Here is a 24,054-nt window from a genome sequence, read left to right as displayed (position 1 = left end):
AAGATAGACACCCCATAGCTTATGAGAGTAGGAAGCTTACGCAAACAAAACATCTATATCCCATCTACGACAAAGATGTTGGCTATCGTACATGCACGGACCAAGTTCTGGTAGTATCTGGTAGGTGCCAAGTTTGTCATCCATACGGTTCACAATAGTTTGAGATATTTTCTGGAGCAACGGGACTTGAACGAGAGGCAACAAAAATGGGTAAGCAAGGTTCAGGCTTTTGATTTTGACATTGAGTATGTGAAAGAGAAGAACAATGTGGTTGTAGATGCCTTGTCCAGGAGACCCACCATCTGCTCACTAAACCAAATTTTAGCTGACTAGAAGGCACATCTGTTGGTAGAGTACTCTAAAAACACATTTTCCTGTGAACTAATGGATGGCAACACTCAGGATGATAGGTACAGAGTGGTGGATGACATCATCTACTATAAGAATCGGATATTTTTAGTGCGAAAATCCAAATTGAAGTAGAAAATCTTTAAGGGAGTACACGACTCACCCTTGGCAGGACACCTGAGTTTCCTCAAAACTTACAGAAGTCTCTGGGAGAGGTTTTCATGGAAAGGACTTAAAGGGGATGTGTTGTAGTATGTAAGAAAGTGTGCGGTCTGCCAGTAGAACAAATCTAAACATACTCTACCTGCCGGGTTACTGCAACCTTTGCTGATTCTAAAACATAAGTGGGAAAGTATCTCAATGTATTTCATAACAGGGCTTTCCAATGTGAACGACAATGATTGCATTTTTGTGGTGGTTGATAGATTGACAAAGTATGCACACTTCTTCACCATCCCCTCAGATTTTCAGGCCGCACAAGTTGCCGATTTGTTTTTTAGAGATGTCTTTCGCCTGCACGCATTACCCCGAAACATTTTTAGTGATCAGGATGGGCAATTCATCAGTATCTTTTGGACAGAATTGTTTCGGATGGTAGGGATGAAATTGTCACTAAGTACTAGTTACCACCCACAGACAGATAGACAAACGAAGATTGTGAACAAGTGGCTCGAAGTTTATCTTAAGAACTACGTTTCGGCACAACAACGGGCGTGGGTCAAATGAATACATCTAGGGGAATATTGCTACAATACCACGTAGTAGATGTCCATCGGAATGGCACCATTCAAAGCTCTGTACGGGTACAAACCCCTTTCCTTCATCGACATAGTTCTGGGTGATAGCCGCGCACCAAGGGCAAGGGATTGGCTTCAGGAGGGACATGACATATTGAGATGCTTGAAGGAAAACCTACAGTGGGCACAAAGTCAACAGAAGATGTATGCCGAAAGACACAGAATGGAGAGGAGTTTCGAAGTACAGGATTTGGTCCATCTCCAGCTCCAGCCATATCGACAATCCTCATTGAAGGAAAAGGGAAAAGAAAAATTGAAGCCTTGATTTTATGGCCCCTATCGTGTAGTTTGTCGCATTGTTGAAGTCGCGTATGAGCTAGAACTTTCGGAGAGAAGCTGTATTCATAACGTCTTCCATGTTTCATGCCTGAAGAAGGTTGTAGGGCAGAATGTCACGGTAGCCACAAACCTTCCACCACTCAGTGAAGAAGGAAAGCTCATATTGGAACCAGCCGAGAACATCAAATTACGTGAGAAGACTCTGTGGAACCGCACGGTGAAGGAATATCTGGTGCATTGGAAACACTTGCTATTGGATGATGCAATGTGGGAGGGCGAGCACATTCTCCAGCACCCGGCATTGCATTTGCTTGAGGTCAAGCAAAATTTAGGACGGGAGGACTGTAATGTTCCTGTTATAAAATAATTCATTTTTATCAAACCATTGTAATGGGCCGATTGATTTAATGTATCTCGGACCCATTTTTATTTTGTTTTCGTGGTTTGTGTCGCCATCGGCTATCTTTGTACACCCTCAAAAAGTTTTCCTCGACGGGTATTTAAGCACGGCTTATAGGTAGTCATTAGGTGTGCTTTTTGGATTATTTCTATGTACTATGAATTCCTGTTGGAGTTTTGGATTGTTTGCCATTTTGGAAGTGGAAGATCTTCCCTATTTGGCTCGTGCTATTTTGGCGGGATTCAACCCTCACCCTATTTCATTGTTGCTTGTAATACTTCACTCGGATCTGGCAAATCGGAGCACCATCATCTTGCGAATATTAATTGAATGTTTGTGTTCACTCTCCATTTCTTGTTCGAGTTTTATCTTGGTTATATTAAGTGATTCGATCATTTCCCAACACTTGATTTCACCCATACCACAGCATTGGACACATCCACCCATACCATACAGCTCACCACACACTGCATAACCCTCTGGGAAATCACCGTACGACCCTGTTTTGCATCACCATAAGACCCTACTTGGCATCTACCATACGGCCTAAGTTTCCATCCTTCTCCCTACGACCATTGTGCCCCCTTTTCGTATGACTACCTACCATACGGACCATACTGCCCACTGTACGAGCTTCTCGATGTTGTACGACCTTCACTCCCTTGGTGTATGACACATCTCCAACAATCATTCCGTACTATCACTCAGACACCATACGACCTCCATATTGTCTATTTTGTTCCAAATTGGCATCCGCACTCCAAATTCTAGTTGTATTGTACTGTCCTCTAGAATCTTGTACGAGTTTTAAGATTGTTAAGAGCAGTTGTGTGGTTCGGATCATTACATTTGACTTAGTCAAGGTGGTTGAGTTTCTCCCACCTTTTTCTCCATTTTTCTCTCACACTTTTTCCTATATAAAGGAGTGCCTTTCATTGTAAATAATCATCTTTTTTATATGCAAGAGAGCTTTGCCATTTTTGTGCCAACACAATTGTGATTTATTGTACAATTTGGAAGAAAAGTGAATCTAAAGAGTAGTTTGTTTCAAAGCCATGTCTAGAAGCTATTGTGGTAGATCAAATTGGAAGTTGTGATTGCAATTTGTGTTTGCTATCTTTAATTCATGTTAATCTTGTATATATTTGGAGCAAACGGAGTATGAGAACGATTTTTTTCGAAGCTGTTACTTAGAGTGATGGTTGTGATGCAAACTAGAAGCCGTGACTATAGCTTGTATTGTTGCCTCGTAGTCATGCAGGTTATTAGAATTAAGTTACTTTCATGTCTGTGAACTAAAATAGCTTATAGGATTATAGTTTAGAAATCACCTACTTCTGGAAGTTTGTGTGCCCCAATAGTAGAGATTTACCATTGAAGAATTGCATAGGAGTCTATGAACTTCATATTTTATTATTATAGGGTAGAAAGTAGACACAGATCTAAACCAATATGCTTTCAATCAGCCTGTGAGTTGGTGTGGGTTTATTGGTATCACAGTATAATTTTGAGATAAAGTGTAGTTAAGAGGTCCATCTTGCCCATTACCCGTTCTGCAAGTAAGTGGATTCATTCCTAAAATAAGAGGAAAGAATATTAGTAAGACCCTTAAAAAGTACCTCTAAACTTCTTGCTTAACTTGAGTTGATTCAAGGAACATTGAGAAGCGTGAGCCTTCCCTTTAAGCTAGGAGAGACTCTATCTTACACATTGTGGTTGGTAACAATATTTTGCAAGGGAGTTTGTATAATTGTCATTTGCAAAATATCCGCCCAACAAAATTCTTGAAATGCCTTAGGAAAATTTTCTTGCTTGAGTGCTAGTAATTGTGTGTACATGTGATCATGATTGTTGTGGATGTAAAAACGAGGTGCTAAGGCTTCCTTTTACACTAGTTTTCAGATGCGAAAACAAAGTAAGCCAACGGGGTCATCCGATTTTCGAATTTGCAACCCTGAGACAAAATTGATCTTGGGACCTAAAGTCCCTTGGGAACAGGTCAACTTGGGTTGTCCTATTCCAGGGTTACCCAAAAAGGGCTAACCTTGAGGTCTCAAAAATTGCACAAAAGCGGGATTGAGCATCAATCCATCCATGGTCCATAAGATCACTAAAAGGCAAGAGCCAAAAGGTCATAAATGATGGTGCTTCCATTTTAAGATAATACAATAGAATGTTCTAAAAATGGATTAGACTATAGACATTCTCACCAAGCCTCTTGGTCCAAATAAGTTTGTTAAATTCAGGGGACAACTTAGTGTTGTGGATAGATTGACCATTAAGGAAGGGTATTAGAATAATATTACTTTATTACTTTAATGGCCATCTTTTATATATAATGTAATTAGTTAGATAAGATCAATTAGTTGATCTTCTTAAGTGTCCAAGTAGAAACTTCCTATTTTGTACATTTGTAAAATTCTTTATACTAATCTCTCGATCATTTTGTTAATATATCTAATTCTTTACCAATTACATAGCATAATATTAATGTTGTATCCAGCTGTATCCATATTGGAAGTCTTGAAAAATGACCGTATTTGTATCCGAAAATCTATCCATAACCACATCCATGCAAGTTTGGTAGGGAGTTACTGAGTTACTTTCACTAGACATGCAAAATGGTAACAGAGTAATGGTGAAGTTGAACAACCTAGATGTCCACCATAGGAATCTACTATTTTTGGGTGTTATTGCATCCATCATAAGTTGTAGAAGCATCTATGACAGCTGTGACACCTTTCGTAAGATTTTATGATCAGTATGACAACATGTGGCAAAATCTTTGCTATTTTGGTCCCCAGGTTTCCATGCATGGAAGATGCCATAGGACAGCTGTGAGAAAATACATAAGTCATTATGAGCTACAAAGTGATGATTACAAGGTGGGGGACATTGGGTTTTCAATCTTGGATGCCATTCTTCATGGTTGCATTATTTTCCTATAAAAACAAGTGCTTGGAGTGACTTTTCATCAAGCTTTTTGTAGGGGTAGGGCTGTTGGATTGAAAACTTAGGAGTGTTGTATTGTATCACTTATTTGTTGATAATACAAGCTATTCATCTCATCTTTAATGGATTATTTTCTCAAATGGGTTTCTCCATGTCAAGTGATGTGTTATGTGCTAATTTTTGTCTTCAGTACTTTCATTGTTGTAGCTGATTTAATTGCCATTTGGTAAAAACTGTTATAACTGATTCATAGTTGATTTAAGCTTCGTATGTTTGGTGCTCCTTCTGTGGCTGTCTTGCTTTGTATCTAGAATCCCTTGGACCCTTTTATTGGTCTTTTGTTGGAGATTAATAAATTTATCTTATCTTATTGTCATTTACATCTATTTTTTCTAACAATTCTATCCCACTAATATGGCCCTTGGGTCCACACAAAGGAGTTTACAGTTTTTAATATTCAGGGACATATGATTTTAAAAAACTTTTATGGTTGTTTTGTTTATTGCATGTATGCTATGTGATAATCTGAATTTAATTCATGTTTATACGCTAAAACTAGCACTAGCACCAAAAGGAGGTGCAATGGTTACACCGATAATCGTTATATGTTAAATATATTAGAGTATATAATATGACAGATTAACTCTAATCATAATATTAACCCTTATTCTAATTCTTATTGAAGCCTACCCTAACACTATCTTTAGTATAATTTATATTCAAGTATCTTAATATTCAATTCTAGTTGAACCCTATTGCCAATTCTATGCTAAATTCAATTATAATCCTAAACCCCAAATTTTATCTTACCATGGTAATTCTATTCCTGGATTTCTATGTTTTTTTTTGGTCACATGTTTTCAAATTGTTTGATATTGTGATGTTTGTAAATTTTAAATTGTTCTTAATTAAACCTTTAATGCAACATTTAGATTTAAACCATAAAATTTTTTTGGTCCTAATAATAATCCTTATTTTGTTGCTTCTTCTCCTTCTCCCTTCTCTTATTCTTTTTCTCTTTCTAAAGTGAATATATTTGATAATTTACCCCTTTTTTCACTTGATAGTTCAACTTTTTTTGACTCACTAATTCTCACTATTTGTATCATCAAATACACTATTATCATCATCCAATAGTTGTTTAATATATATATATATATATATATATATATATATATATATATATATATATATATATATATATATATTTAAAATTGATTAAATTGACTTATTATATGGCTTTTTGTTTAATATAATCCATATATTATATTAATTAACATTATAATATTATTATTCTATATATATATTTTATACATCTCAAGTTTGGATTTTAATTTCTTTTAGCTTCATATCTTCAAAACAAAAAAAACTTATCATATATTTTAAAAAAATTATCTTAGTATAATCAGTATAATTAAAAAAATATATTCATTTTTAAATTCTTTAAAATTATTAATTTTTGGAATATTAATTTTTTAAGCTTATAGTTAAGGCAAAAATCTTCCAACATTTACCAGGAAAAAGTTTCGGTAAAACAAATATACATATATATCAAAGTACGATTATCTTCTAACCTAGTGTGGTTTGTTTAAATCTTAAATTAATTAATTTAAATAGCTTACAATGAGGCTTGAAAATTAAATGTTATATTTCAGAATGAAATGATCATGGTTTGTAACTTTTGTTGGGAAGTGTTTCGTGAACATGAAAATATATGGCCTACGGGTCTTCTCCGAATTAAAATATTGGAAGCAAAAATTTAGTAGCAAAATCAACAACTTTCTCGACCCTTCTAAGCAACATAAACATCTTATCAAGAAGTTATTGCTTTTTTAACTATTTGGCATGCTTGATAGAGGACTCAAAAAATGTGGTTGGTGGAGGGTGGCATGTACGAGTATTGTCTTGTCTCCGATGTTACCTATGGGGGCCTCTACATTCTTTTATAATGTGTTCGGGCGGTTGGCCGGAGGACGGCTCGGTGATATTGATCTTATCGTGTATTTAATTTACGCAACCCCTTTGAAGCAAACAAATTAAGTATATATTTATATGCTTGTTTGTTCATCAGTATTTTAAAATGTTTACTACTGTTATCAGAATGTTTATAAAAATCTGCAACTTAAAAGTTTCTCTTCCTATATTTGCGAGATAATTTATCTAAGCTAAAAAGTCCACAGAATAGCGGATTCATTCATTCCATTCAAAGTGGTGACGATAAACATATAGATTGCCCTGACTAACCATCTGCCTCAACCATCTTCTATCTTTTTGTACAATCAATTAGCCTTTATTAATTTTTCACTTTTCCTTAAGTGGGTCCTTTAAATCCCTCTTTGGGATCACTAAGTGCATTGCCATCTAGAGAAAGGCCATGACATATGAGATCTATTGAAAGGAAATACTGCCCCCCAAAAACATCTACTCACGAAGAGGAACTTCCTGTGTTCAAAAGACCATGTGGTGGCCATAGTTTCCTAAATGCATTTTTACAAATTTCCTAATTTTGACCTGATCCACCCTATACTTATCTTGGGTCCACACAAAGGAGTTTACAGTTTTTAATATTCAGGTACATATGATTTTAAAGAACTTTTATGGTTGTCTTGTTTATTGCATGTATGCCATGTGATAATCTGAATTTGGTTCTTGTTTTTAGGTTAAATATATTTATATATCTGTGTATTTTATATATATTTTGTGTGGACCTATATCTTTGCTTCACCTTGATATCCTTTTACCTGAGCCTGAACTCGAACCAAAAACATTTCTTAACACTAACATATTACTCTCTTCCTTATTATATCAGTTTGGAGGACTTTGTGTTCATTCTCAACCTAGGCATTCACTTTCGATTCAAATGTTGGTATCTTCTTGGTCAAGTGCACTTTTTTGTTAGAGTGCTTTTGATTCTGATAGATCTAGTCAAGAGAGTCTGTAGAGATCTAAAAAGACAAATATTCATGGTATATTTAATCCATACACTGCTTCATAGCAGTCTCATGGTGGAAATCAATTTATTTGCAATCAGGATGTGAGTGGGAAATAAATATCGGCCATATGATGCAGGAACTTCCTTTAGAGAGATCGGAGAGTGATCGTAATTTTATATCAGTTGCTCAATTTCGGCCAGAGAAGGTAAATTCCTTAACTTTTTCTGCAAAACCTCAAGTGCACTTGTAGTGCCACTAGTTTTGAAACATACGTAATTTTTATTCTTCATTAGTTTCCGATTGAATGAGTTTCCCATGGTTTGCCTGAAGTAATTTTGGTTTACAAAATCCAGGCCCATGGTATTCAACTGGAGTCGTTTGCTATTGCTGTGAGAAGACTAGAATTAGAAGCACTGGATCATCCAGATACTCAAATTGTACCAAGGCTTCAGTTCGTTGGAAGCTGTCGAAATAAGGAAGATCAAGATAGGTTGCTGGGTTTAAAGATGAAATGTGTTGAGTTGGGAATAAGTAAACGTGTAGATTTCTTTGAGAATGCAAGCTACAAGTAAGTTCTACCAAAAAAAATAAAAATAAAATAAAAATACAACAAAGATGCTTTATATATTTAAATTCCGCTTTTGTCTGATTTTTAGGGCTATTAAATTTGAATTTTAAAGTCGCCCTGTACACATTCAATGACAGATATCCTTAGTAACTTTTTGTGTAAGAATATGTCAGAAGTAGTCAATCAAAATGTCGTAAAATATAACTTTTAATGTTATAGTATATATTTTATTGAAATGAAATTTGAAAATGCTTATTGGCATGTAAATTTAATTGCTTTTACTAAGTAGGAAAGTCTTGGTTTGGTATGCATGAGTTTCTGAACTGGTTAGATGGGAGCCAGTCTTCCAACAAACTTAGACAAATGTTAAAAAGAAGTTTTCTTTTAAGAAGAGTTGACTCTAAGGATGCCATTCCTTTTTTATTTTCATATACTTGTACAAAGCCTTATATTATCGGACACATATACTTGCTATTCCCACTTTCTAGAAGGAAAAGATCGCTTATCAGACCCTCTTGCATTTGTTGAACACTTTTGACTCTTTACATCTCTGTTTATATTGATTCATGGAATACATATAAAATCTATTGGAAATGTCTTTATGATCACAAAAGTTACTTCTTAAATATATTAGAATTATATACTTTCAGTTTGAGCAATTCATGGAATGCATATGAAATTTAAAGCAAAGATCTTTTATGGTCACTAGAATTACAGATAAAATAATTTAGGAGCAATACAACTTTAGATTTGGATCTTCCATTGCTTTGTCAAATCACATGATATCCAGATTATCATAAATCTGTTATAACTCAAAAATATCCTTGCCCTAATGATCTACATTTTAAAATCAGTATTACAATTTAACTTGGGTGATATACAGGAAATGAAAACTAACTTTCCTACATTTTACTTATCATGCCATACAAAATGGGGACTGAGTGATCAATCTGCAGCAAATGTTTGGTCTAGGAAGCCTTCTCAGGCTAACGGGTTGCAAGGAAGTTTCAAATGATATTGTCAGTATATATTCTCCCCAACAGTTCTAATGATCATATCTGAGTTGATTTACAGATAGATTCACTGACAACTACGCCAACATGGTAGTCCATTAAACTGTAAAAGTTATGGATGTCTTTTAGAATATTACATTTTTAGTTAAATAATATAAAGATGTGAGAAAGATGGATTAATATAGTATATAGTAAATCTGTGTGCAGCTATTAGATGAGCAGTTTGTAAAGGTTATCTTGGAAGCTTTTCCAAAGGAATGAGAAACTAATTTGAAGGTGTAAATTATTGGTGTATTTGTTTTATGGTTCCTCATTTGAGTTTTACTGTTGTGTGATTTATGCAATGATAGACAAATGATTGTGTTTATTTAAGATTGGGACTATAGTCATTTTGACTGAGACTCTATATGTCCAAATAAATTTTGAGAGTGACTTGCAACTGACACTCAAATACAAAGCTATTAAATATTAATTCCTGAAAATTCTAAAGTAAAACACTAAAATTTGTATTTGAGGTCTCAAATATCCAAGTTAGGCGTCAAAATACCTCGAAATGACCTTTAATCACAGGATGCTGGTTATGACTACCTCAAACTCATTGAGATTTTTCCAAAAAATATTGTGGCATAATTAGTTTCCTAGGTCAAAAGTTATGGTCTCTTAAAGTTATTCTCCCACACCACATTCTGTCTTCTTCCTTTAAGTGATAGCATTTCTATGTTTGGGAATATTCTAATAAATCCACCACTCGAATTGGTATGGTGGTTTGAAGTATTTGCCTTGCAATTTTTTTTTTGGGATCTCAATGGATTAGATATTGCACTTGTTTATAATTCCTCAATGATTGAATCCAAAATACATAGGAGTTGTGATTTATTAAAAAAATATGCCAGTATCCTGCTATTTAGCTTAATTAATGACCAATCAATAACTAATAAAAGTAGAAACTACCTAGAGTAACGAACTTGATATTTTTAGCAACCTTAGATTGAAGAAGAAATCACTTAATAACCATCCCCTATCCTTCATATGTACAAATAAGTTTCAAGAGTGTCTTGCAATCCAAGTTCATGCTTGGATAATACACCAAGTCTAAAATTCGAAGAATATGAAATAAAATACAAAATGAAAATTTGAAGCCTTAGTTGAATTCGGCCCCCAAAATTGCTTGAAAATGACTTTCAATGAGAGCATGAAGTTATGTTGACCTCAAACTCTTTGAGATCTTTATGAAAAAGAATGGGCTCAATTGGTGTCTTGGATCAAAAGTTATGGTCTTTAAAAGTTATGCTTCTGCATCATGCACCTCTCTATTGCTCTGAGTGATCATATTTCTAAGTTTGTGAATACTTTTTAAGATATCCACTACATCAATTGGTAAAGATCTCATTTAATTAATTACCATATTTATTTATTGTTCGTCAACAGTTGAACCCCAAATGCATAGGATTCTTGGTTTTAAAAGACACATCAAATATGCCACTCTCCCACTGGCTAGCATAACTAATGACACATTAATAACTAATAAAGCTAGAAGCTACCTAGAATAATCAAATTGCTCAAGTTGTTAATGTTGTAGCTTTAGTCGGATTGAATTGATCTAGAGATAATCCTTATATAGTTATTGGTTAAACATTATTGCAATTGGTTAATCATCAATTAGACAAACTCACATAATTTTATATACAGATATGGTTAATATATTGTCTACTGGTGATTAACTTGTAATTTACCATAAAGACATGTCTCCTCTACTTATTTATATACATTCAAATCTGCACTTGGAACACACAAAAATAATGCTAGTGTTATTACATTTGCAGAAACTGATCCTACAAAACTAACATGGTATCAGAGCTAGACTGCAAGTGTAAAAATGAATTAGTAAGAATGTAGGAGAAAGATATACGGTGCTGATAAAATTATCAAACCGCGTCATAAAGAAATTATCTAGAGCAAATACAATCTAGTGGACATTTGTTTATCGAGTAGCATCTAACTTTGGGAAGAGAATCAATAATCCTATTCATCATCAAAAGCCCAAGGAGTAATTCTGTCAGGAAGTCATCCAAGAAATACGAACATTCTAGAATGATCAACACAAATTATGCAGAGCCTCACCTTGGAAAACTTAGGAGGAAATCAATCACTCGACTAAGTTGCTTCAAGGGACACATACATCTTCCAAGATCTATTCTAACTTGTCTCAGATTGCTATTCAACTGATTCTCTTATTAACAACTCATAACCTTGACATGTGATAGGAGCTTTCTTGACCTCCTGTAGCAACATTTGTTTTCTGCCTCAAATTAACCTAGGCCGACCCGACTCTTCCACAATGTAATTGCAAAACATAGATAGACTTATCACCTTCGAATGTAAAACTGAATATCAGAAAGAACACAGATTGCCTTCTTAATCAACGATAACTGTGTTCAACTCCTCTCCGCATGTTTGCATCTGAAATTAAAACTTGAACCCAAGTTGGCAGGTGAAGATAACCTCTTTAATATGACTCGAAACTGTAATTTCATGCTTCAATTTGATACTTATCTCCATCACATACAATCATAAGATTTAACATATCGGTGAATAAATGAACACATTCACCCGATTTAGAGACGGATTTTGCGTGGCCATGCGCAAGAATCAAAGAGACAAGGAAACAAAAGAAAAACGAAAACATATTATACATAACTCCTTTGCGATCCCAAAAAATAGATCACAGAGAGTCTAAAAGACTTCCATGGAATATTACGACCCTCAAAACAATATATAATCACATTGACCAATACAGTAAATCAACCACTCTGTAATGAAATCCAAAACCCGAAAACTTAGATGGGATTCAAGATAAAACAAATTACGTACTATTATGCAGGAATTAGAACATCAGTTTATTCTTAGAATGGAGACTCCCGAATTCTAGAAAGAAAACAAAAATCACACATCCAACTCGAAAAATCATCAAAAAAATAGAAACTTCAAACTTTCTATTCCTCTTTTCTGCATTCGATAACCTTCATTACATTCCAAAAATCTGCCTTTTCAATACTTTCCTATCTCTGATGTAGGAAGATGAAATGTCATTAAAAATCAAGAACAGAGAGTCGTTTTACAAATCATGAGGAATCCAAAACTGCCGCCAACTTCCTGTAGCTGTCCAATGCTTAGTTGGCTAAATTATTAAACACTCAAAACTCTGACTAAAAGAAAACTGACTCACTGAAAACAAACACACATTGTCCTAAGTGGCTATACTTGGAGAGTTCATCGAATTACTACTCCATTTATGCCATCACACATAGGACTTTATTACAAACATTGAAATTGAAAACACGCATAAAACATTTCCTTAACTTCCTGTAGCATTTTCAACCATGTGAGTTCCTGTAGCATTTGTCTAAATTGCTACTGCAGCAACAAATACTCTCCCAAGTTACCAATAATAAGATCAATGACATTCATTGGGATGCTAGCCCAATCATCCACAAACAAGAGGGAGAACAACATTCATGTGAGCAAGGGGTCGAGGATAATCTCTGATGCTTTACCAGAACTAAATATATGAAATTAAAGAAAAAAAGCTCCAAAGATGATGGAAAACCTTGATTCAAGGTGTGAGAAGTGAAAAGATGATGCAGGAGCATCTTGGGTTTGCTTGGTGGCTACTTTGGAGTTCATGGAAGAAGGCTCAGTAGTTGCTTTGGAGGGTTTGTGGACTGGTACTCGGTTGATGAAGAGGTGCTTGGTAGAGGTTACTCGGTCATCTCTTGGCAGTTCTTGGTTGAGAACTCGATGGATGGATGGATTTGGCGATCCCGGAGGTGCTCGGTTGTCGAAGGAGCTCGACATAACTTGGGGGCACTCGATCGTTGAAGGAGCTCGGTGATGCTTGCGGGAACTCGGCACACACTGGGAGCTCAGTGTAGCTTGGCTACAGTGTTGCTCGAGTTGCTCGATCATTGAAGGGACTTGGTCTACGAAGGAGGAACTCGGCAATAGTGTTGCTCGAGTTGCTTGGTTATTGAGGGGACTCGACATATCCTTGTGAGCTCAGTTTGGTCTACATGGTTTTTTTGTAGTGTTGACCAAGTTGGCTTGGTCAATAAGGGGCTCAATTATGCTTGGTAGAGTTGCTGATGCTCGATGGTGGTTTCTGACACTCGGTTTGGTCTTGGTCTCTGTGGTGCCCAAGTTGTTTCTGAGCCGACCTTGGCATTTAATTTTGTTATATGTATTTAATTTGTGTTGCAGCCGACTTGTGGCTTGCATGGGCATTTAATGTAAGGGTTTATTTTAATTTGTATTGGGCTAGGCCGACTTGTGGCTTAGTTGGGTATAAGTAGGGGGTTTTGTGGAGTCCTTAGGCATTCATTCATGCGAATGAGTGAGTCAGATTGTCATCCAACTTGGAGAAGAGGATGAAGTGGAAGAGCGAATTTTGAGAAGGGCTAGTAGCTGAGGCTTGGCAAACCAAGAGATTGCTTGGTGGGTTTGCGAGCACAAGTTGAGATTTCCTTGGGGTTTTCTACTAGAGCGTGGATCTGGACTAGCTGGGATTAGGATTGAGTTGGATCCAACATAACCTCAGTGCGTGCACCTGGGTCAAAACCTCGGCGCACCCGGTGTGGGTTGGTCATGCACCTGAGTACTCTCGCCGGGAGATTTTCCGTTGCTGCACCCCCGCCACACTGGTCGAGCACTCGAGTGGGACTTGGTGCTCGAGTGTGTGGTGGGTGCTTGGGTGGGCTAGTGCTCCCAGGGTGCTCGCGGGGTGCTTCTTGGGTGCTCGCAGGATGCTCCGACAAGAGGGTCGAAAAAAGTCAAAAATAAAGTGTTTTTGCATTTTAAAATTTTTTTTTTTACGCATGCTAACCCTAATTGGGTGTGGGTCCCATGTGGTCTATTTGAAGATTTAATAAGACCAATAGACCTCATTTTCATTTCATTGTTTTGGAGCAGCAAGGAGCTAAGTGAGCAAAAGAGTTTGGAGGAGTTTGTGAGAGCTTAGTGGGTGATTTTGCAAGGGATTGCAAGATCAAGAGGAGCAAGAAGATTTGATTTGGCAAGTGTCTCCTCAAGTTCAAGTAGGTTTTTTTAATTTTACAACTTTTTTTGGTTTTAGAAATCAATTTATAGTTTTTAAATTTAGTATTTAGTTTTACTTTCAAGTTTCAACTTAAATTTTTGAATGTTTCATTCTTGAATCTTGTTGATAGTTGATAGTTCTATGATTTTTATTATCTATATTAATTTTTAATTTTCTTCATTGTTCTTAAAATAAAAATATGGCAATATGGCATATGTTGAAATGTATTTAGTATTTATTATTTAGCTTCCTTTTAAAATATTTTTATATAGTAAATGCTAAAATTAAATAGTAAAGTTTTAAGTTTCAAGTAGGCTGAAAGTAGTTTGTATAACTTATTTTTACTTGGGCTGAAATGTATCATGATCATTTTTATAATTTTATTTTCATTTTGTGAAATACAGTTTTATGAATGACATTTAGATCCGGCCAAAGTGCAGAAGACATAGAAATTAATGAGATAAGTGCATCTGATTATGAGCCTGAGCTTGAGCCCGAAGGAAGTGATCATGGGGCTGATGTAGGTCATCAATCTGAGCCTGAGGAAGAGCCTCCTTATGTTGCACCAAGGGTGCCTTCTATTGATTGCCCTTCAGAGAGTTTGACAAAGTATGCTAGAGGTAATTATGATCCAAAGTCCCCTCTAAAACAGTTTGCTATGAAATTTACATGCCCTACACCTTCAGGTGGTGGCACACGTAAATGGAAGTGCAATATATGTGGCACAAAATGGTTTGGCAGCATTACAAGGGTTAATTCACAGCTTTTTTGGAGTAGCTATGGCGTGAACCCATGCATATTCTTGTCAAATCCTGAGAATGTCAAATACAAAATTGAAGTGAACAAAATATGGGGCATTCTTGATGATAGTGATGTTCCAGTGCCTAGATCGTTGTTTGCTAGGCAACATGTACATAATATACAACAGTTACAGGGGCAGCGAAATACATCTACTCCTATCTTGCATCAGAGAGCAGGGACTCTGTACCTACACCATCATTTTCCTCACCTACACACAGTTTAGCAGGGGATAGTAGTAGGGGAAACGGAAAGCAATTACAAGTCGTAGTGGTAGTAACCCCATTGCTCATTTATTTAACATGCATGCAAGGGACCGGTTAGATGATGCTATTGGTGATTTCTTCTTTGCCAATGGTATCTCTACACATGTGGCTCGATCTCCCTATTTTGTGAGGATGATGTCCATGGCAGTGAACGAGGGAGAGCCATCATATGTGCCACCAGGTGACAACAAGTTGAGGACCACAGTGTTGGATAGAGCCTATGACAAGGTTGGGATCTTGATGGAGCAGATGAAAGCATGTTGGATGGATTCAGGCTGCAACATTATCATGGATGGGTGGATGGACATTAGCCATCGTCCACTCAGCAACATTATGGTTACATGCACTGAGGGCCCATACTTTTTGAAGGCAGTTGATTGTTCAGGGCATCGTAAAGATGCTGATTTTTAGTTTCATGTGCTTAGGGAAGCCATTGAGGAGGTTGGGCCACAAAATGTGGTCCAAGTTGTGACAAATGCAGCACATGTGTGCAAAGTTGCGGGGAGGCTTGTTGAGGCAGCCTATAGGCATATTTGGTGGACTCCATGTTGTGTACATGCCATGAACAATGCACTCAAAGACATGGGGAAAATAGAGTGGATTAGAAAGGTGGAGAGAGGTGCAGATGTTTATCTGCAATCACCATTCATTACATGCACTTTTCAGGAGCTTTGCAAAGAAGGAATTCCTAAAACTAGTTGAGACCAAGTATGCATCATATTATATTCTCTTGGAGAGAATGATTGAGTTGCAAGAGCCACTGCAACTCATGGTTATGACACAAGAATGGAATCGATGGCTTGAGTCTAGAATAGAGCAGGGGAAGAGAGTAAAGGAGACAGTGAAGAGTGATTAGTTTTGGAGTGACACAAAATACATAGTCTCCATCATTACTCCAGTGTTTCAGGTGATCAGATATGGAGATGCAGATTCACCTAGCCTTGGAGAGGTTTATGAATGCATTGATTCCATGCTTGGGCAGATGAGGGCTAATGTGCGTGAGAGAGACCCCACTCTAGCATTCTATACGGAGCACATTGAGCCTATCATTCACTACAGGTGGGAGAAGTTGAACACTCCTTTGCACATGGCTGCCTATGCATTGAACCCGAAGTGGTACATACCTAGGCCTGGTAGAGTCACGCCACTTCGGGATGATGAGGTGAAGAATGGGTTCTTTCGATCCATTGCCAAAATGTACGATATTGAGACTACTAGTGAGATTTACACTGAGTGGTCTAAATTTGCTAGTCTTTCAGGTAATCCTTAAATCTTGATTCAGTGCTCTAAACTCTTTATAATTATAAGTTGTTTTAATAATTAATTGTTACTTATAAGTTATAACTTTATTTAAGTTATTTTAATATTATGTTGTAAACTTTAAAACTTGTAACTTGTAGGATACTCGGATATTGCAAAGGTGGATCTCAAAACCATGGCACAAAAGAATCCCATTTTGTGGTGGAAATGTCATGGGTCACAGAAGTCAAAGATCACCTCACTAGCCATCCGACTGCTTTCTTAGGTTTGTAATACTAATTACTAATTCCAGCCCTTTATAATCTTAACTTAATGAGTTCTACTTTATTGATTTTAATTTATGATTCATTGATTCAATAATTATTAATCATTGATTTACCATTTATCATTTGTTACAAATTGTATGAACATTTGTTCGTAACTTGTAAGTTGTAACTTTCAACTTTGTTATCTTAGGTGTCTAGCTCCTCAGTTGCAGAGAGGAATTGGTCCACCTATAGCTTCATTCACTCTGTTAAGAGGAACAGACTTACCTCTAAGAGAGCAGAGAATTTGGTTGCTGTGTTACTTGCGGCTCAAAGATCGCAAGACACATGAGTACAAGGAGAGCCCTGCAACATGATGGGATGTGAAGCCAGAGGATCCAACTCATATTGATGAGGATGACGATGTAGTAGAAGCCAATGTAGGGCTAGTTGGTGTTTCTTTAAAGGATCAGGATCTTACTCACAAGGAGTCTAGTAGTTCCAGTGATGAGGACTTCGGTATAGGGGATGATTAGAGAACACTTGAAATGATTCCATTCTCATTATTGACATTTTTTCATTTTGTTGATTGTACTCACTTTGATATGGCTATGATACATTATTATTATTTCACTGTTTCATGCTATTTGACTCATTATCATCATGAGCATCTTTATGATATATGATATTCATAGAATCATATTTGAACAATGAATTTTGAATCTTGCATCTTGAACTAAGTTAATTTGTTAAATGGTCATTAGTAATGGTTATGAAGTTTCAAGTTTCAAGTTTGAACTTATGGTTTGTGAATCGCATTTCAATTTTCTCTATTCATTGTATTCAACTATATTTGGTATGTTAATGTTATATAATATATTGAAGTATCATTTCATAATTAGCATTTTCAGTCATATATATTATATATATACTATGCAACCGCCTCCCCCCACTCCCCCACCCACCCCCCCTCCGCTCCCTCGCCGCCACACCCTCGCCGTCCCCAAATTGAGGCCATTTTTTTCCTGCACCCGAAACTCGTCTTGACGTCCCTCCGCAACACCGAACCCCCGCGCCAGGGTAACACTGGTTGGATCTTGCAAAACTATTTTTGTAATTGCTTTTGTATTTGGCCCTAACCTGTAAGGCCTTACTATTGGGCATATTGCATGTAAACAATTATTTTATGAATTAAGTCTTGTGAATTGGTATCAGATCTTGCATTGTTGTTGTGTTTCCGCTGTGTGGCTATTTGTAGGGATCCAGATTACCTCTAGTAGGGGTATCCTTGGATTCTCGTTGCGTTAAAAATCAAGTGAGCTCCAATGGCCCACCAAGCCAGCCTCCATGCACTGTAATGCAAACATATACATTGTTCGGTGTTGAAGCACAGATCAAAGCCAAATATATGCAATAAACTATTGTGCAACCATCCAAAATCGGAAGAGGTCAAATGGAGAAGATAGTACTGGTGCTTCCACACTCGTCATTTGGGAAGACGTTAAGATCTTGGAAGGCATATTTGCGTGGGGCCTGTTTCATTTTGGTTTTCTGAAGTTAGCTAATATCAATTATTATTTAAATTTGGCTTGATTAATATTTTCTTCCCAACACTCAATTATTTTGGGGAAATTAGAATGTTGACTAAATATCTTGGGATTTTGTAATGTGGGCTGTTCTAATATTAATGTTGGAGTTTATGGGTCTCATCATGGATTGGCAGATCAGGAGGTGAACCGATTCAAACATATGTAACAATGCAACCTGTTACTTAGGGAGGATTCTAGACTCAGTGTATCTATCGCAAGTATTAAGTATGATAATCGAAGATGCTAAAAGAACCTATCATAATAGTAAATTCATTTGTCATATCAGACATAAAGGAATAATCTCAGGAAGGAAGAATTGGTCAAGAAGATTTAGGTATTACCATCAGGGCCTATTTTGGGCATTCACGAGAGCATTGATGTGATGATCTTTTCATCATTTTTCTATGTGCATTGAGTACAAAAGATATTAGTATGAAGTTTTGTGATCAACTTAGTGAATTTGTGTGGGTAGGAATGGAATAAGAGATGTTTCTTTGGTGTTATACTAGCCGAAATTACTCCCAGATATTGGTTGCTCCCAATAAAATTCACATTATGTCCTTCTGTATGTGGAATTTGCCATAACCATCAAAGTCTACAGTACCGTTTGGAAGAAACATGGCTTCCCAAGCAAGTCATCCTACAATGATCTCTTCATATTATAACTCCACAATGATCTTTCACTCAAAGCATTTGAATATTCAACGTGTAAAATCATTATGAAGTGTCATCTTTGATGAGATGCAACATAGACCATCGATAAGAAAAGGGTAATACGTTAAAAGTTATATCAACAGTTTGTTAAAGAGAATTATCAGTATTCAATTCAAAGAATCTTAACGGTATCAACCTCATACATATTAGCCTTAGTAATTTGGTATAAATAGTAATATTAATGATAGATAAAGGGAACACAGATCAACTCTAAAGATTGTGCAAGATCTTGAACTTAATGACCATCCATGTTTAAAATGACGAAGAAGAAGATAATCTATGTGTATGGGAAAATTGTAAACAGAGAATTATATTTGTATTGCAGATCTATCATCGTTAATATACAAATTGAAAGTGAGATTAGGAATTGAGATTTGTAATGATTTGGTTAATTGCCCCTAAATATAAAGGAAGTCTAATAGGGGAGACCACAACATTAGTTTTCTTGCTAACATCCTCCCAACACATGGTTATGTGATATTCTGTATGATAATTCAGTATCATGATACCAAATTCGGGCTGGTTATGATGAGTTCTTTTAAGTGAAAGAAAATAGTGATAGTATTGTGTGGAGTAAGTAATATCTTGAGCAATCCCATGACCTCATTATATATTTTAGATAGTGAAGGACTAGCCTTGTGTTTTGATGTCCATTTTTATTAAGAACACCTACTTTGTCTTCTCAACTCACAAGAGCATCCACATCCATGTCCATGGGCATGGACATTCCTTGTGATGTTACTAGTGTTGCGATTTTCTTTTCAAACCTTGTGCTACTTCTAAGGACAATGGTGCAAAGAATTTGGGAGGAAGGGATTAGGTTGCTATCTATGTGCTTCATAATTTCTTGCAAGGCATTTTCTTGACAGTTCATCACAATCTTTAAGATCACCAATAAGAAGGCCACATTATTCTTGAATGTAGCCATTGTAGAGTTGTGAGGGTTGAATTACTTGGGCTAAATCAGTTGGGCTCATTTGGTAAGAATTATGTCCTTCTGGAGTTGTGATCCTTGGCCGTAGAAAAACATCAGCTTTATTATTGTTTGACTTTAATGAATTTCGAGGTTCCAGAAAGAAGTTTTCCATCTTTGATATGATGTAGAATTGTTCAAATGATATAAGAGTGGGAATCGTACATTGTGGGTAGGGGAACAATAATGAATGTTCCATTCCCACTTGCACCATCTTTAGAGAGGAGATGTCAGGGGAGGGACATCATTAGAGTTTCAAATGTGAGTCATCCTTTGATTTGATGCATATGGGCCTTTGTTAAAGCAACTTGTATCAAGGATGCATAGATAAGTATTCATTAGCTTTAAATATTACTTTTATCTACTCACTGTATTCTTTCTCTTAATTGTATTTCCATATTTACTATAAGAGTTATTTGCCTTGATATTTTCCTTCATGTTTGGGAGTGTTCGTGTAGCAAAAAAAGCTTGATACTTTATACATGCTATCCAATATTGTGCAAACTTAATCTCATGACAGTAGCTCCAAAGAAGTTGTGATCTGGAATTCATTAGTGATCCGATGATCATGCTGAATAAAGTGAGGCTCTTGAAGTGAATATCTTTGATGATTGAGATTATGAGTATCGTTCTATATAAAGAGGGAGTTTGACACTTCATTAGAGGCAACCTTATACAAGGAGGTCAGAAGGTTGATATTAGATTCAAAGGAAGTCTGACATTTCATCGGAATCAACCTTGCAAAGAAAAAGTCAACAAATTAAGAGGGAGAAGTTCAACGTGAAATTCCTTGTAATACATTCTTCTTTGTGATAGAGAAGTTTGAGGTGAAAGCCCTTGTTCCACCCTCTAGGAGCCGCTATGGTGGATCCACCCTCTGGCATGGCTAATGGTGGATATCATGTGAGTTACTACATGATTTTGTTGGAAAACATCATGAGAGGTGACGATCTTTCATCAATGTTTGTTTATGGTCTCTATTGTAAGGTGATGATCTTAACAATGACTTGACTTGCTATCATGATGGACTACATTAAGTTGTTGTCCCAGAGATTATGATAGCTTATTTGTTATTCTGATTAAGTACATTCAGTTGTTTTGGAGTTCAGATAACACATATTCCACTAGGATAAGGCATGATGTTTACACCATATGATCATGGACTTGATGTGAGTGCACATACCAAGAAAATATAAGTTTGATGAATAGCATAAGGTTGATATTCCTTGTTGAATCATACTTTTGATGACATAGAAAGATAACATACAATTTGGTGGGTATGATTTGATATCCTTAATAAACCATTTCCAAGAATATCATGTTGAGATGATATCTCTATATATGTTTGAGAGCATAATTTGTTCTATAACAATCCTCCCTAGCTAAGAGAGAGTGTTAATGTTGTAGCTTTTGTCAGATTGAATTGATTTAGCGATAATCCTTCTATGGTTATTGGTTAAACATTATTGCAATTGGTTATTTTGGGTGGACATTTTGCAACCGACAGTTTTGTTAAAATCCATTTGGAAAATAGGTAGACTAGCCACAACATATGAGACAGAGTCTCTCCTACCTTAAAGGGAAGGCTCCCCCTTCTCACCGTTCCTTGGATCAACTTAAGGTAAGCAAGACGTTGAGAGATTTTGAAAGGGGTGTTACTAATATTATTTCCTTTGATCTTTCAGGAAAGAATCCACTTACCTATGGAGCAAGTAATGGGCAAGATGAAATCTCTAACTACACTTCTTACTTACCTTGAGCTGATCCAAGAAATGGTGAGAAGGGGGAGCCTTCGCTTAAAAGGTCAGAGAGGCTTTGTCTCATACGTTGTAGCTGGTCTACCTATTTTGCAATTGGATTTTAACAAAACCGTTGGTTGCAAAATATCTACCCAACAAATTTTGGCAATTCTACTAGGGATTCAAACACATTTGCAAGCCTCTTGCTTTTGTTTGAAGTTTTATGCCCTTGTTCTAATTGGTGTTTGGCAAATTATAGGCTATCACATAGGCAAGCTTTGAGCACGTATATTTGAGGAGAAAGCTTTGAGCACATACGACATCTAGAAACATCTCAGAGTCTCCCATATCAACTACGCACTCCAACTCAACACACAAATCAACCACACACTTGATTTATAATCTACACAGTCTAGAACTATGCTTTCCGGTAAATAATTAATAGAAAACCTTCAAGTTTAGATCAATGACAGTACAATAACTGATCAATTGACCATAAAACATGCACACTAACATCTCTGCAATACAATTTGCATCAGTTATGCCAACAAGGAGGTCCCAACATTCAGCAGTAGGGTTTAGGCTGAGCAGGTGGTAGATATTGCAGCTAGGGAATAGTTGCTTACCCTGATGGAGCCCTAATTTTAGGGCCTCCATTTGAGCAAAAATGTTGCAATGCAGTGCCAAGGATCTGAAGATGCTTCAGTATACCCCTGCATCTCTCATAATAAATGGATATAGTGTGTTCTTGTAAGGCAAGTCCAAGAAGAGTCTTTTTTCTATTGTTGGTAATGGTATTGAGTCGTATAGATATCACTGAGAATCACCGTGTAAGGCACATACAGTGATACCTATAATCTGAATGAGGGCAGCATAATTAGCAAAGATAGTAAAAATTAGCATATTCAATTTAACACAAACATTATGCAGCAATAAAATACAGAGAAGAGGAACCATGCCATGCACATCAGATTGGATACTATTTTAGATGGTACCATACAGCAATACCATAAATTTAAATATAATGTCTTCCCAAAAGATTGTTGCACTTCAATAAGGTATGCCATCAAGTTTAATACAGGTATAATGTGTAATGTCCCCTTTCTAGCATTCATAGCATGATGTTGTCGTTAGCCTATTTCCCCACAGTCCCGTAGGCTAACTAGGACATTAAAGGGGCTTAGAGGCCATTTGGCCTAGACAGTTTCAGTTGCAGGTCTTTTTGAGGGGTTCTGGGGCAACTTTGGGCATACTTACTATTTATAGTAAGTCATCTTGGACATGGCCGGATATTCAGTCACAGTGGTATGTCGATGGTAATTGTTTAAAATCGACAGGAAAACTTATTTATCATTGATAAGATTTGTTATGCATTAAGAAAGCCATTTTATAAAGTTAAATTTAAATATTTAACTTTATTAATGCATAGACTATAGTTTGTGGGAAATATTTAAATTAAAAGAGTTCCCTTTATTTTTATAACACATTGGAGACATAAGGTACATAAAGGGAGTTATGTTTTATCCCACATTGAGAAAACGAAGGATTGAGCTCTTGTGAGAACACTATAAAAGAAATGGAAGAGCTTTTTTTTTGTATGCTTGGATGAAGATTAATGTTATGTTGCTGGATATCTGATTATTGGGCTTGGAGGACGGAATCCCTCTTTGCTAGCATTCTCTTCGCTGTTGGAAGACACAGTCAGGAGGATCAAGGGTGTTTTCACTTCAGGAAATACACTGGGTTTCATTTGGGGTGTTCGCATAAAGAAATTTACAAGGGTTTGAGGTGCAGATCTGAAGTTAGTTATTGCTATAGTGCCGCATGAACAGTATTTTGCTACAGTCAGCATGAACAGTATTTTGCTACAGCACAGTGTGAACAGTGTTGGTATCAAGTTTACTTGTTTTTCCGGCTGATTAGAAGTTTGGAGGGCTGCTGACTACATCTGCAAAATACTACGGCAACTAATTCCAGGTTTCTTTTGTCAAATTTTGATACTTTGCATAATAATTGTTGAATACAAGTCTGAATAGTTGTTGCAGCCTTTAAGGCAGCTGTAAGTGCACATCTACATTTAAAAATCAC

At 36.3% G+C, this 24,054-nt stretch overlaps 1 protein-coding gene across 3 annotated transcripts in view; it reads left to right on the top strand.

Moving 5' to 3' along the window:
• LEW3 (UDP-Glycosyltransferase superfamily protein) overlaps positions 1-24,054 on the top strand; it is a 135,917-nt gene that overhangs the window by 100,392 nt on the left and 11,471 nt on the right. For all 3 annotated transcript variants that reach the window (XR_016356994.1, XM_089804530.1, XM_089804529.1), the window contains 2 exons: positions 7,846-7,914; positions 8,063-8,277. Coding sequence is in view for 2 of the 3 variants with exons in the window: in XM_089804530.1 (XP_089660656.1) it covers positions 7,846-7,914; positions 8,063-8,277 (284 nt within the window). In the remaining variant the exon portion in view is untranslated. The remainder of the gene's footprint in view (positions 1-7,845; positions 7,915-8,062; positions 8,278-24,054) is intronic.

This window comes from Cupressus sempervirens, chromosome 10 (genome assembly GCF_028749045.1).
Source record: "Cupressus sempervirens isolate cs-2001-9-10 chromosome 10, ASM2874904v1, whole genome shotgun sequence".
In the NCBI taxonomy this organism is placed as follows: Eukaryota; Viridiplantae; Streptophyta; class Pinopsida; order Cupressales; family Cupressaceae; genus Cupressus; species Cupressus sempervirens.
The sequence above is the reverse complement of the archived record's forward strand: the minus strand, read 5'-3'. Positions and strand labels throughout refer to the sequence as shown.